This window comes from Coregonus clupeaformis, unplaced genomic scaffold (assembly GCF_020615455.1).
Source record: "Coregonus clupeaformis isolate EN_2021a unplaced genomic scaffold, ASM2061545v1 scaf0028, whole genome shotgun sequence".
NCBI lineage: Eukaryota > Metazoa > Chordata > Actinopteri > Salmoniformes > Salmonidae > Coregonus > Coregonus clupeaformis.
In genome coordinates, this window is record NW_025533483.1 from 1264660 (window position 1) to 1281372 (window position 16713).

Sequence of the window (16713 nt, forward strand, 5' to 3'; positions counted from 1 at the left end):
AGGAGGGGACAGAGTTCTATACTGCTGTATCAGGATAGTACTGTGTACTGAGGAGGGGACAGAGTTCTATACTGCTGTATCAGGATAGTACTGTGTACTGAGGAGAGGACAGAGTTATATACTGCTGTATCAGGATAGTACTGTGTACTGAGGAGAGGACAGAGTTCTATACTGCTGTATCAGGATAGTACTGTGTACTTAGGAGGGGACAGAGTTATATACTGCTGTATCAGGATAGTACTGTGTACTGAGGAGGGGACAGAGTTCTATACTGCTGTATCAGGATAGTACTGTGTACTGAGGAGAGGACAGAGTTCTATACTGCTGTATCAGGATAGTACTGTGTACTGAGGAGGGGACAGAGTTCTATACTGCTGTATCAGGATAGTACTGTGTACTGAGGAGAGGACAGAGTTCTATACTGCTGTATCAGGATAGTACTGTGTACTGAGGAGAGGACAGAGTTCTATACTGCTGTATCAGGATAGTACTGTGTACTGAGGAGAGGACAGAGTTCTATACTGCTGTATCAGGATAGTACTGTGTACTGAGGAGAGGACAGAGTTCTATACTGCTGTATCAGGATAGTACTGTGTACTGAGGAGGGGACAGAGTTCTATACTGCTGTATCAGGATAGTACTGTGTACTGAGGAGAGGACAGAGTTCTATACTGCTGTATCAGGATAGTACTGCGTACTGAGGAGGGGACAGAGTTCTATACTGCTGTATCAGGATAGTACTGTGTACTGAGGAGGGGACAGAGTTCTATACTGCTGTATCAGGATAGTACTGTGTACTGAGGGAGAGGACAGAGTTATATACTGCTGTATCAGGATAGTACTGTGTACTGAGGAGAGGACAGAGTTCTATACTGCTGTATCAGGATAGTACTGTGTACTGAGGAGAGGACAGAGTTCTATACTGCTGTATCAGGATAGTACTGTGTACTGAGGAGGGGACAGAGTTCTATACTGCTGTATCAGGATAGTACTGTGTACTGAGGAGAGGACAGAGTTCTATACTGCTGTATCAGGATAGTACTGTGTACTGAGGAGGGGACAGAGTTCTATACTGCTGTATCAGGATAGTACTGTGTACTGAGGAGAGGACAGAGTTCTATACTGCTGTATCAGGATAGTACTGTGTACTGAGGAGAGGACAGAGTTCTATACTGCTGTATCAGGATAGTACTGTGTACTGAGGAGGGGACAGAGTTCTATACTGCTGTATCAGGATAGTACTGTGTACTGAGGAGAGGACAGAGTTCTATACTGCTGTATCAGGATAGTACTGTGTACTGAGGAGGGGACAGAGTTCTATACTGCTGTATCAGGATAGTACTGTGTACTGAGGAGAGGACAGAGTTCTATACTGCTGTATCAGGATAGTACTGTGTACTGAGGAGGGGACAGAGTTCTATACTGCTGTATCAGGATAGTACTGTGTACTGAGGAGAGGACTGAGTTATATACTGCTGTATCAGGATAGTACTGTGTACTGAGGAGAGGACAGAGTTCTATACTGCTGTATCAGGATAGTACTGTGTACTGAGGAGGGACAGAGTTCTATACTGCTGTATCAGGATAGTACTGTGTACTGAGGAGAGGACTGAGTTATATACTGCTGTATCAGGATAGTACTGTGTACTGAGGAGAGGACAGAGTTCTATACTGCTGTATCAGGATAGTACTGTGTACTGAGGAGAGGACAGAGTTCTATACTGCTGTATCAGGATAGTACTGTGTACTGAGGAGGGGACAGAGTTCTATACTGCTGTATCAGGATAGTACTGTGTACTGAGGGAGGGACAGAGTTCTATACTGCTGTATCAGGATAGTACTGTGTACTGAGGAGGGGACAGAGTTATATACTGCTGTATCAGGATAGTACTGTGTACTGAGGAGAGGACAGAGTTCTATACTGCTGTATCAGGATAGTACTGTGTACTGAGGAGGGGACAGAGTTCTATACTGCTGTATCAGGATAGTACTGTGTACTGAGGAGAGGACTGAGTTATATACTGCTGTATCAGGATAGTACTGTGTACTGAGGAGGGGACAGAGTTATATACTGCTGTATCAGGATAGTACTGTGTACTGAGGAGAGGACAGAGTTCTATACTGCTGTATCAGGATAGTACTGTGTACTGAGGAGGGGACAGAGTTCTATACTGCTGTATCAGGATAGTACTGTGTACTGAGGAGAGGACTGAGTTATATACTGCTGTATCAGGATAGTACTGTGTACTGAGGAGGGGAATGAGACTAAAGCCACTGCTTCTGTCACAGCATACTTCTCAGTCATTTTTCTTTTCAATACATCTATAGCAGTAAGTAAACCTATTACATAGAAAATATATTCTCAAACATTGTAGTAATTAAATAATATTTTGTTTATCAGATATATTCCTGTTTTCCTAGCTTGACACCTTACTTTGTAGACTGAATAATAATAATAATAAAAAGAAAAACACAGAGCAGGGTGAGCAGGAGTCAGAACTGCAGCTGCCCAGGGCCTCTTCTCTTCTGTTACATAAAGCAGACAGACAGCTGCATGCTGGAACACCTGGGTACAGACAGACAGCTGCATGCTGGAACACCTGGGTACAGACAGACAGCTGCATGCTGGAACACCTGGGTACAGACAGACAGCTGCATGCTGGAACACCTGGGTACAGACAGACAGCTGCATGCTGGAACACCTGGGTACAGACAGACAGCTGCATGCTGGAACACCTGGGTACAGACAGACAGCTGCATGCTGGAACACCTGGGTACAGACAGACAGCTGCATGCTGGAACACCTGGGTACAGACAGACAGCTGCATGCTGGAACACCTGGGTACAGACAGACAGCTGCATGCTGGAACACCTGGGTACAGACAGACAGCTGCATGCTGGAACACCTGGGTACAGACAGACAGCTGCATGCTGGAACACCTGGGTACAGACAGACAGCTGCATGCTGGAACACCTGGGTACAGACAGACAGATGCATGCTGGAACACCTGGGTACAGACAGACACTGCATAATATGTTCCAGTAAACATTAGCACAGAGATCAGATACCGTACAGTAGATCTAACCCTAACCCTAGATACCGTACAGTAGATCTAACCCTAACCCTAGATACTGTACAGTAGATCTAACCCTAACCCTAGATACTGTACAGTAGATCTAACCCTAACCCTAGATACTGTACAGTAGATCTAACCCTAGATACCGTACAGTAGATCTAACCCTAACCCTAGATACTGTACAGTAGATCTAACCCTAACCCTAGATACTGTACAGTAGATCTAACCCTAACCCTAGATACTGTACAGTAGATCTAACCCTAGATACCGTACAGTAGATCTAACCCTAACCCTAGATACTGTACAGTAGATCTAACCCTAGATACTGTACAGTAGATCTCACCCTAACCCTAGATACTGTACAGTAGATCTCACCCCAACCCTAGATACTGTACAGTAGATCTAACCCTAACCGTAGATACTGTACAGTAGATCTCACCCTAGATACTGTACAGTAGATCTAACCCTAACCCTAGATACTGTACAGTAGATCTAACCCTAACCCTATATACTGTACAGTAGATCTAACCCTAACCCTAGATACTGTACAGTAGATCTCACCCTAACCCTAGATACTGTACAGTAGATCTAACCCTAACCGTAGATACTGTACAGTAGATCTCACCCTAGATACTGTACAGTAGATCTAACCCTAACCCTAGATACTGTACAGTAGATCTAACCCTAGATACTGTACAGTAATAATAATAATAATAATATGCCATTTAGCAGACGCTTTTATCCAAAGCGACTTACAGTCATGCGTGCATACATTTTTTGTGTATGGGTGGTCCCGGGGTTCGAACCCACTACCTTGGCGTTACAAGCGCCGTGCTCTACCAGCTGAGCTACAGTAGTTCTAACCCTAGATACTGTCCAGTAGATCTAACCTAACCGTAGATACTGTACAGTAGATCTAACCCTAGATACTGTACAGTAGATCTAACCCTAACCGTAGATACTGTACAGTAGATCTAACCCTAGATACTGTACAGTAGATCTAACCCTAACCCTAGATACTGTACAGTAGATCTAACCCTAGATACCGTACAGTAGATCTAACCCTAGATACTGTACAGTAGATCTAACCCTAACCGTAGATACTGTACAGTAGATCTAACCCTAGATACCGTACAGTAGATCTAGCCCTAACCCTAGATACTGTACAGTAGATCTCACCCTAACCCTAGATACGGTACAGTAGATCTCACCCTAACCCTAGATACTGTACAGTAGATCTCACCCTAGATACTGTACAGTAGATCTAACCCTAGATACTGTACAGTAGATCTAACCCTAGATACTGTACAGTAGATCTAACCCTAACCCTAGATACTGTACAGTAGATCTCACCCTAGATACTGTACAGTAGATCTAACCCTAGATACTGTACAGTAGATCTAACCCTAGATACTGTACAGTAGATCTAACCCAAACCCTAGATACTGTACAGTAGATCTCACCCTAGATACTGTACATTAGATCTCACCCTAGATACTGTACAGTAGATCTAACCCTAACCCTAGATACTGTACAGTAGATCTAACCCTAGATACTGTACAGTAGATCTAACCCAAACCCTAGATACTGTACAGTAGATCTAACCCTAGATACTGTACAGTAGATCTAACCCTAACCCTAGATACCGTAAAGTAGATCTAACCCTAGATACTGTACAGTAGATCTAACCCTAACCCTAGATACCGTAAAGTAGATCTAACCCTAGATACTGTACAGTAGATCTAACCCTAGATACTGTACAGTAGATCTCACCCTAACCCTAGATACTTTACAGTAGATCTAACCCTAACCCTAGATACTGTACAGTAGATCTAACCCTAGATACTGTACAGTAGATCTAACCCTAGATACTGTCCAGTAGATCTAACCCTAACCCTAGATACTGTCCAGTAGATCTAACCCTAACCCTAGATACTGTCCAGTAGATCTCACCCTAGATACTGTACAGTAGATCTAACCCTAACCCTAGATACTGTACAGTAGATCTAACCCTAGATACTGTACAGTAGATCTAACCCTAGATACTGTACAGTAGATCTAACCCTAGATACTGTACAGTAGATCTAACCCTAACCCTAGATACCGTACAGTAGATCTAACCCTAACAATAGATACTGTACAGTAGATCTAACCCTAACCCTAGATAATGTACAGTAGATCTAACCCTAGATACTGTACAGAAGATCTAACCCTAGATACTGTACAGTAGATCTCACCCTAGATACTGTACAGTAGATCTAACCCTAGATACTGTACAGTAGATCTCACCCTAATCCTAGATACTGTACAGTAGATCTCACCCTAACCCTAGATACTGTACAGTAGATCTAACCCTAACCCTAGATACTGTACAGTAGATCTAACCCTAACCCTAGATACTGTACAGTAGATCTAACCCTAGATACCGTACAGTAGATCTAACCCTAACCCTAGATACTGTACAGTAGATCTAACCCTAACCCTAGATACTGTACAGTAGATCTAACCCTAACCCTAGATACTGTACAGTAGATCTAACCCTAGATACCGTACAGTAGATCTAACCCTAACCCTAGATACTGTACAGTAGATCTAACCCTAGATACTGTACAGTAGATCTCACCCTAACCCTAGATACTGTACAGTAGATCTCACCCTAACCCTAGATACTGTACAGTAGATCTAACCCTAACCGTAGATACTGTACAGTAGATCTCACCCTAGATACTGTACAGTAGATCTAACCCTAACCCTAGATACTGTACAGTAGATCTAACCCTAACCCTATATACTGTACAGTAGATCTAACCCTAACCCTAGATACTGTACAGTAGATCTCACCCTAACCCTAGATACTGTACAGTAGATCTAACCCTAACCGTAGATACTGTACAGTAGATCTCACCCTAGATACTGTACAGTAGATCTAACCCTAACCCTAGATACTGTACAGTAGATCTAACCCTAGATACTGTACAGTAATAATAATAATAATAATATGCCATTTAGCAGACGCTTTTATCCAAAGCGACTTACAGTCATGCGTGCATACATTTTTTGTGTATGGGTGGTCCCGGGGTTCGAACCCACTACCTTGGCGTTACAAGCGCCGTGCTCTACCAGCTGAGCTACAGTAGTTCTAACCCTAGATACTGTCCAGTAGATCTAACCCTAACCGTAGATACTGTACAGTAGATCTAACCCTAGATACTGTACAGTAGATCTAACCCTAACCGTAGATACTGTACAGTAGATCTAACCCTAGATACTGTACAGTAGATCTAACCCTAACCCTAGATACTGTACAGTAGATCTAACCCTAGATACCGTACAGTAGATCTAACCCTAGATACTGTACAGTAGATCTAACCTAACCGTAGATACTGTACAGTAGATCTAACCCTAGATACCGTACAGTAGATCTAGCCCTAACCCTAGATACTGTACAGTAGATCTCACCTAACCCTAGATACGGTACAGTAGATCTCACCCTAACCCTAGATACTGTACAGTAGATCTCACCCTAGATACTGTACAGTAGATCTAACCCTAGATACTGTACAGTAGATCTAACCCTAGATACTGTACAGTAGATCTAACCCTAACCCTAGATACTGTACAGTAGATCTCACCCTAGATACTGTACAGTAGATCTAACCCTAGATACTGTACAGTAGATCTAACCCTAGATACTGTACAGTAGATCTAACCCAAACCCTAGATACTGTACAGTAGATCTCACCCTAGATACTGTACATTAGATCTCACCCTAGATACTGTACAGTAGATCTAACCCTAACCCTAGATACTGTACAGTAGATCTAACCCTAGATACTGTACAGTAGATCTAACCCAAACCCTAGATACTGTACAGTAGATCTAACCCTAGATACTGTACAGTAGATCTAACCCTAACCCTAGATACCGTAAAGTAGATCTAACCCTAGATACTGTACAGTAGATCTAACCCTAACCCTAGATACCGTAAAGTAGATCTAACCCTAGATACTGTACAGTAGATCTAACCCTAGATACTGTACAGTAGATCTCACCCTAACCCTAGATACTTTACAGTAGATCTAACCCTAACCCTAGATACTGTACAGTAGATCTAACCCTAGATACTGTACAGTAGATCTAACCCTAGATACTGTCCAGTAGATCTAACCCTAACCCTAGATACTGTCCAGTAGATCTAACCCTAACCCTAGATACTGTCCAGTAGATCTCACCCTAGATACTGTACAGTAGATCTAACCCTAACCCTAGATACTGTACAGTAGATCTAACCCTAGATACTGTACAGTAGATCTAACCCTAGATACTGTACAGTAGATCTAACCCTAGATACTGTACAGTAGATCTAACCCTAACCCTAGATACCGTACAGTAGATCTAACCCTAACAATAGATACTGTACAGTAGATCTAACCCTAACCCTAGATAATGTACAGTAGATCTAACCCTAGATACTGTACAGAAGATCTAACCCTAGATACTGTACAGTAGATCTCACCCTAGATACTGTACAGTAGATCTAACCCTAGATACTGTACAGTAGATCTCACCCTAATCCTAGATACTGTACAGTAGATCTCACCCTAACCCTAGATACTGTACAGTAGCTCTAACCCTAACCCTAGATACTGTACAGTAGATCTAACCCTAACCCTAGATACTGTACAGTAGATCTAACCCTAGATACTGTACAGTAGATCTAACCCTAGATACTGTACAGTAGATCTCACCCTAACCCTAGATACTGTACAGTAGATCTAACCCTAACCCTAGATACTGTACAGTAGATCTAACCCTAACCCTAGATACTGTACAGTAGATCTAACCCTAGATACCGTACAGTAGATCTAACCCTAGATACTGTACAGTAGATCTAACCCTAACCCTAGATACCATACAGTAGATCTCACCCTAACCCTAGATACTGTACAGTAGATCTCACCCTAACCCTAGATAATGTACAGTAGATCTAACCCTAACCCTAGATACTGTACAGTAGATCTAACCCTAGATACTGTACAGTAGATCTAACCCTAGATAATGTACAGTAGATCTCACCCTAACCCTAGATACTGTACAGTAGATCTCACCCTAACCCTAGATACTGTACAATAGATCTCACAATAGATACTGTACAGTAGATCTAACCCTAACCCTAGATACTGTACAGTAGATCTAACCCTAGATACTGTACAGTAGATCTAACCCTAACCCTAGATACTGTACAGTAGATCTAACCCTAGATACTGTACAGTAATAATAATAATAATAATATGCCATTTAGCAGACGCTTTTATCCAAAGCGACTTACAGTCATGCGTGCATACATTTTTTGTGTATGGGTGGTCCCGGGGTTCGAACCCACTACCTTGGCGTTACAAGCGCCGTGCTCTACCAGCTGAGCTACAGTAGTTCTAACCCTAGATACTGTCCAGTAGATCTAACCCTAACCGTAGATACTGTACAGTAGATCTAACCCTAGATACTGTACAGTAGATCTAACCCTAACCGTAGATACTGTACAGTAGATCTAACCCTAGATACTGTACAGTAGATCTAACCCTAACCCTAGATACTGTACAGTAGATCTAACCCTAGATACCGTACAGTAGATCTAACCCTAGATACTGTACAGTAGATCTAACCCTAACCGTAGATACTGTACAGTAGATCTAACCCTAGATACCGTACAGTAGATCTAACCCTAACCCTAGATACTGTACAGTAGATCTCACCCTAACCCTAGATACGGTACAGTAGATCTCACCCTAACCCTAGATACTGTACAGTAGATCTCACCCTAGATACTGTACAGTAGATCTAACCCTAGATACTGTACAGTAGATCTAACCCTAACCCTAGATACTGTACAGTAGATCTCACCCTAGATACTGTACAGTAGATCTAACCCTAGATACTGTACAGTAGATCTAACCCTAGATACTGTACAGTAGATCTAACCCAAACCCTAGATACTGTACAGTAGATCTCACCCTAGATACTGTACATTAGATCTCACCCTAGATACTGTACAGTAGATCTAACCCTAGATACTGTACAGTAGATCTAACCCAAACCCTAGATACTGTACAGTAGATCTAACCCTAGATACTGTACAGTAGATCTAACCCTAACCCTAGATACCGTAAAGTAGATCTAACCCTAGATACTGTACAGTAGATCTAACCCTAGATACTGTACAGTAGATCTAACCCTAACCCTAGATACCGTAAAGTAGATCTAACCCTAGATACTGTACAGTAGATCTAACCCTAGATACTGTACAGTAGATCTCACCCTAACCCTAGATACTTTACAGTAGATCTAACCCTAACCCTAGATACTGTACAGTAGATCTAACCCTAACCCTAGATACTGTCCAGTAGATCTAACCCTAACCCTAGATACTGTCCAGTAGATCTCACCCTAGATACTGTACAGTAGATCTAACCCTAACCCTAGATACTGTACAGTAGATCTAACCCTAGATACTGTACAGTAGATCTAACCCTAGATACTGTACAGTAGATCTAACCCTAGATACTGTACAGTAGATCTAACCCTAACCCTAGATACCGTACAGTAGATCTAACCCTAACAATAGATACTGTACAGTAGATCTAACCCTAACCCTAGATAATGTACAGTAGATCTAACCCTAGATACTGTACAGAAGATCTAACCCTAGATACTGTACAGTAGATCTCACCCTAGATACTGTACAGTAGATCTCACCCTAGATACTGTACAGTAGATCTCACCCTAGATACTGTACAGTAGATCTAACCCTAGATACTGTACAGTAGATCTAACCCTAACCCTAGATAATGTACAGTAGATCTAACCCTAGATACTGTACAGAAGATCTAACCCTAGATACTGTACAGTAGATCTCACCCTAGATACTGTACAGTAGATCTAACCCTAGATACTGTACAGTAGATCTCACCCTAATCCTAGATACTGTACAGTAGATCTCACCCTAACCCTAGATACTGTACAGTAGATCTAACCCTAACCCTAGATACTGTACAGTAGATCTAACCCTAACCCTAGATACTGTACAGTAGATCTAACCCTAGATACTGTACAGTAGATCTAACCCTAGATACTGTACAGTAGATCTAACCCTAACCCTAGATACTGTACAGTAGATCTAACCCTAGATACCGTACAGTAGATCTAACCCTAGATACTGTACAGTAGATCTAACCCTAACCCTAGATACCATACAGTAGATCTCACCCTAACCCTAGATACTGTACAGTAGATCTCACCCTAACCCTAGATAATGTACAGTAGATCTAACCCTAACCCTAGATACTGTACAGTAGATCTAACCCTAGATACTGTACAGTAGATCTAACCCTAGATAATGTACAGTAGATCTAACCCTAACCCTAGATACTGTACAGTAGATCTCACCCTAACCCTAGATACTGTACAGTAGATCTAACCCTAACCCTAGATACTGTACAGTAGATCTAACCCTAGACACTCCCTGTTAAAGAATAGACATAACCAGTCCTAGTGATTCCCTGCCTGTTATAACCAGTCCTAGTGATTCCCTGCCTGTTATAACCAGTCCTAGTGATTCCCTGCCTGTTATAACCAGTCCTAGTGATTCCCTCCTGTTATAACCAGTCCTAGTGATTCCCTCCTGTTATAACCAGTCCTAGTGATTCCCTCCTGTTATAACCAGTCCTAGTGATTCCCTGCCTGTTATAACCAGTCCTAGTGATTCCCTCCTGTTATAACCAGTCCTAGTGATTCCCTCCAGTTATAACCAGTCCTAGTGATTCCCTCCTGTTATAACCAGTCCTAGTGATTCCCTGCCTGTTATAACCAGTCCTAGTGATTCCCTGCCTGTTATAACCAGTCCTAGTGATTCCCTGCCTGTTATAACCAGTCCTAGTGATTCCCTCCTGTTATAACCAGTCCTAGTGATTCCTTCCTGTTATAACCAGTCCTAGTGATTCCCTGCCTGTTATAACCAGTCCTAGTGATTCCCTGCCTGTTATAACCAGTCCTAGTGATTCCCTGCCTGTTATAACCAGTCCTAGTGATTCCCTGCCTGTTATAACCAGTCCTAGTGATTCCCTGCCTGTTATAACCAGTCCTAGTGATTCCCTGCCTGTTAGACTGTGTCTCTGTTCTCCCTGCCCATGAACAGTGTCTTTGTAACCACATAACAAATGACCGGAAGGAAGGATACTGAAATGAATGGATTAACCAGTGCTCATTCTATGTGAAAGGTAGCCCAAGATGTACTCTTAAGGAGCCTGCCGTTACTTCCTCAGGTCCAAGGACCTTATATGTTATATTCACCTTATATGTTATATTCACCTTATATGTTATATTCACCTTATATGTTATATTCAGAGGTAGACTGGCTCTGGCAGCCAAAACAGACAGATACTCTTTCTAAACGTGAATCGATTCTTAATTGTGATACGGTTCAAGAAACATAAAGCCCTTTAAATTTCATCAAAATCATTTCACAAATGCTAAATACACACTGACTGTACACCAGTGGAGGTCAGGGGGCGTTTAGGATCAGGGAGGAAGAGTTCTATTTATATTATTACAGAACATTGGATGGTAAACAACAGGTGTAGACCAACAGTGAAATGCTTACTTAAGGGCCCTTCCCAACAATGCAGATACAAAATAGAAAAATTATAGAAAAAGTAAAACGTCTGCAGCAGAGGTAACTCTGGGTCTTCCATTCCTGTGGCGGTCCTCATGAGAGCCAGTTTCATAATAGCGCTTGATGGTTTTTGCGACTGCACTTGAAGAAACTTTTACCAATTAGGGCTATCTTCTGTGTACCGCCTCTACCTTGTCACAACACAACTGATTGGCTCAAATGCATTAAGAAGGAAAGAAATTCCACAAATTAACTTTTAACAAGGCACACCTATTAATTGAAATTCATTCCAGGTGACTATCTCATGAAGCTGGTTGAGAGAATTACCAAAGTGTGGAAAGCTGTCATCAAGGCAAAGACTGGCTATTTGAAGAATCTCAAATATAAAATATATTTTGATTTGTTTAATACTTTTTTGGTTACTACATGATGCCATATGTTGAGAGCTTCAAGTTCTTTGGTTCACATCACCAACAAACTATCATGGTCCAAACACAAAGACAGTCGTGAAGAGGGCACGACAAAGACTATTCCCCCTCTGGAGACTGAAAAGATTTGGCATGGGTCCTCAGATCCTCAAAAAGTTATACAGCTGCACCATCGAGAGCATCCTGACTGGTTGCATCACTGCCTGGTATGGCAACTGCTCGGCCTCCGACCGCAAGGCACTACAGAGGGTAGTGCGTACGGCCCAGTACATCACTGGGGCCAAGCTTCCTGCCATCCAGGACCTCTATACCAGGCGGTGTCAGAGGAAGGCCCTAAAAACTGTCAACGACTCCAGCCATCCTAGTCATAGACTGTTCTCTCTGCTACCGCACAGCAAGCGGTACCGGAGCGCCAAGTCTAGGTCCAAAAGGCTTCTTAACAGCTTCTACCCCCAAGCCATAAGACTCCTGAACAGCTAATCGTGGCTACCCGGACTATCACTGCCTGGTATGGCAACCAGCATGGCTACCACAGCATTCTGCAGCGATACGCCATCCCATCTGGTTTGGGCTTAGAGGGACTATCATTTGTTTTCAACAGGACAATGACCCAACACACCTCCAGGCTGTGTAAGGGCTATTTGACCAAGAAGGAGAGTGATGGAGTGCTGCATCAGATGACCTGGCCTCCACAATCCCCCCGACCTCAACCCAACTGAGATGGTTTGGGATGAGTCAGACGGCAGAGTGAAGGAAAAGCAGCCAACAAGTGCTCAGCATATGTGGGAACTCCTTCAAGACTGTTGGAAAAGCATTCCAGGTGAAGCTGGTTGAGAGAATGCCAAGAGTGTGCCAAGCTGTCATCAAGGCAAAGGGTGGCTATTTGAAGAATATAAAATATATTTTGATTTGTTTAACACTTTTTTGTTTACTACATGATTCCATATGTGTTATTTCATAGTTTTGATGTCTTCACAATTATTCAACAATGTAAAAAATAGTAAAAATAAAGATAAACCCTTGAATGAGTAGGTGTGTCCAAACTTTTGACTGGTAGTGTATACAGAGCCTGTTGGAATGTCCTTCACTTTACTATAATGACAAATTTAGCAGAATGTCTGAACAGTTTTACACTATCCTGATTCCTGACCAAGCTGAAGAAGGCTATTGTTCAGATTAGGGCTGAGCAGTATACTGTATTTTACTATATACACCGGTATTGATTCAAGGACTGGTTTGAGTTTTTACTTTATCTTCTATAACAGTATTTTAATGTTTGGTTTGTTAAATGTAATGTTCAACTCCGCCGCGTATCATGTCAGTTTTTATAGTTTACTCTGTTTGCTCCTTGAGTCATCTCTCTCCTGCTGCATGCCACTAACACCACCAAGCACCGCCCCGTCACTCAAGGAGAGAGCAGTTACTCCACCACGGAGTCACCAGCACTTTCTTGCCGTTCACTCCGCATGGTCAGATGGATGCAACAATGTTGGTGACCTGCTGCTTTCCACAAGCGCTCTATAATTACACTTAGTTTGTGTATCTTACTGTCTCCAAACTACAGTCTGCTAGTTTATTTTCTTAGCAAGGTGTTGCAAAAAGAAATTGTGTTAATGCTAATCGCTAGTTAGCTGGCAAGCTAGCTTGCTAAATGTAATAAGAGTCAGAGCAAATGTAGCTAGCTAGCTAATACAGCCTGGTACCAGTGCTGCTGTAGGCCTAGATAAGCATTTTTGTGCAATGGTATCTTATCAGAGAGGAATATGTAAGCATGAATATGTTGGTTAGCTAGCTAGCTACATGAAGTAAGAAACCATGTAATGTAACATCTAATTAGGGTCACCTGGAAACAGTGACCAACACTTTGGTTCCTACCCTATCAAGAATTTCTCACTGGCTTATTCATTCGTTGTCATGTCAAACAACAATGTACTCAAGGTGCTTCCCACTATATTCCAACTATAGAATTAGAATAATCATTATATTTCAATGATTCCAACAGTTCACCAATTGACTAGGCCTTGATTTTTTTGCCCATGCTGCATGGCACAGTGTGAAAATGAGAATACAAGTGCAGGAAATGCAGAAATTGATGAAAATGTTGAAAATTATTTTGGTTTTGAGTTAGATTGAACAGTATAAATGGAGAAAGACTAATTGAAATCACTATAAGTTATGTGTGATCCACCCTAGGGTCATGGAATACAAGCTACTGAGTGGCGCAGTGGTCTAAGGCACTGCATTGCAGTGCTAACTGTGCCACTAGAGATCCTGGTTCGAATCCAGGCTCTGTCGCAGCCGGCCGCGACCGGGAGACTCATGGGCGGCGCACAATTGGCCCAGGGTAGGGGAGGGAATGGCCGGCAGGGATGTAGCTCAGTTGATAGAGCATGGTGTTTGCAACGCCAGGGTTGTGGGTTTGATTCCCACGGGGGGCCAGTATAAAAAAAAATACAAATAAAAATATGTATTCACTAACTGTAAGTCGCTCTGGATAAGAGCGTCTGCTAAATGACTAAAATGTAAATGTAATGGAATACTCAGAAAGCATATTTAGAACATTATTCAAAAACCTAAATCACCGTCAAAAATATGGTGATATGATATTTTATCCATATTGTCCAGCCCTAGTTCAGATACACCTTGCATCAAAAGGTGATTTGAGTGATGTTTAGCTGTATCAGGAACAGCTCCACAGACATAAAACACTAGCTAGCCAGAACCTTCTCCAGTATCTGTGCGCTAGAGATGTCGAGGATGAAGTGTCTGGTCTCTAATGCCGCATTCAAAACAATTGGGAACTCGGAAAAATATGAGGTCAAATCATGACATCAGTGATTATTCAGGTCGGGAATTCCCAGTCCTAGAAAGAGGCCCGAGTTCCCAAGTTGGAATTCTGAGTTGGATGACTGTTCAAATAGATTTTTTCCCAGTCGGGCTCGTTTTGTTCCGAGTTCCCAGTTGTTTTGAACGCTGCACAACGCTCAAGAAGCTCCGATTCAAACTCAATTAGACAGCTCTGCATGCATTATAATGTCAAAATACGTTCATTACTCACCAAATATGGAGTTTCGCTGAGCAACCATCTTCATTTAGTTACGGTTGGTATGTACGTCCCAAAAAATGTATAATATAACCGGAAACAAAATCATATTTGGCACCTCAAAGGCATTGTTTCGGTTGCTTGTACATTTTTATTTATCCCTTTTTGGAAGTACGGCTGGTATAGCCGTAATGGGAATAAATTAAGATAGTTGCTCGGCAAAACTCCATATTTGGTGTGTATAAAACGTATTTTGACATTATAACGCTTGAAGAGCTGTCTAATGGGAGTTTGAATGGAGACCAGACAGGTCATACTCATTCATCGTCGACATCTCTAGGTGCTTTCAAGACAACTAGGACCTCGGAAATAACCGAGGTCAAATCATAACGTCGGTGATCTTCAGGTTGGATAGTCATAGTTATATAAAGATGCCCGAGTTTCCGACTTCACGTTCAAAACATATTTTCCCAGTCGGAGCTCGTTTTTTCCCCGAGTTCCCAGTTGTCTTAAACGCGCTAAAGTCGGAGATTTCCGAGTTCCCAGTTGTTTTGAACGCGGCATAACGCACAGATGCTGGGGAAGCCAGATCCTCACTTCACAGCCGTCAGGTATCTTCAGGACAACTTCGATGATAGGGGATGAGTGGCTACTGTTGACAATAGAAAAAAAGCGAAGCCACAACATCTCGAGTCTGCAGCTAGCTAGCTAGCTAACGTTAGCAATATTTACACAACAAAATCCTATACAATACCAGCAGTGTCGCTCAGGAATGACAACACTAGTTGTTGTTGTTGTAGTTAGCTAGCATTGCAAACAATGGTTAGCGAACTGACTAGCCTAGCTACTTTTTTGTGAAAGTCTACCTAGGCTAACCAACGTTAGCTGGGCTATCAGAGAAGAACATCACTCGATCTCCGGCTAGTAGTTAATCGATACAGTCCAAAACCATCATCGCCACCAAAACGGCAATGTACTTTTCCAAATGTAACGTAGCTAACAACTAGTTTTTATATTATGAAAACACTGACTCGACTGATGTCGTCAGTATCTCAGACAACAGTGATTATTATCTTTAATCTTACCAGCTGCCTTCAAGAACTTCCTCCACTACATCCGCCATTGCTGTGTTGACGTCAACGTCAGAACTGCCGTCCACAAGAGCATGGAGGGGATTCGATTAATGCCCCGGCCCTTCCCCGGGTGAACCGGTCTGCCTCCAGGCCATGGAGCCAGCCAGCCAGGGTCTCCGTTTTGGCCGACGGCAAAGTCGGCACAAAACAAAAGTGATGTAGGTTAATCACGTGGAGTAATGAGTAGGATTCTGTGTTTTCACATGCACAAGTGATTGGACATGCTTTATCTGCCTTTATCTGACTATGAAAATAAAACTATATTTTAATGAAAAGATATGTATATTTCTGAACGATGCATCATGCTGCGTTTTTTGACAACATGACCCAGCGGCGCACTGTTCGATTTGAGATGGGCGCTCCT

At 42.3% G+C, this 16713-nt stretch overlaps 1 protein-coding gene across 1 annotated transcript in view; it reads right to left on the bottom strand.

Annotated features, from left to right (window-relative positions):
- tbc1d23 (TBC1 domain family, member 23) overlaps window positions 1-16359 on the bottom strand; it is a 43075-nt gene extending 26716 nt beyond the window's left edge. Inside the window, exon 1 of the mRNA XM_045212595.1 lies at window positions 16302-16359. Within this exon, the coding sequence (XP_045068530.1) occupies window positions 16302-16339 (38 nt within the window). The 5' untranslated portion in view covers window positions 16340-16359. The remainder of the gene's footprint in view (window positions 1-16301) is intronic.
- Between the last annotated feature and the right edge of the window lie 354 nt (window positions 16360-16713).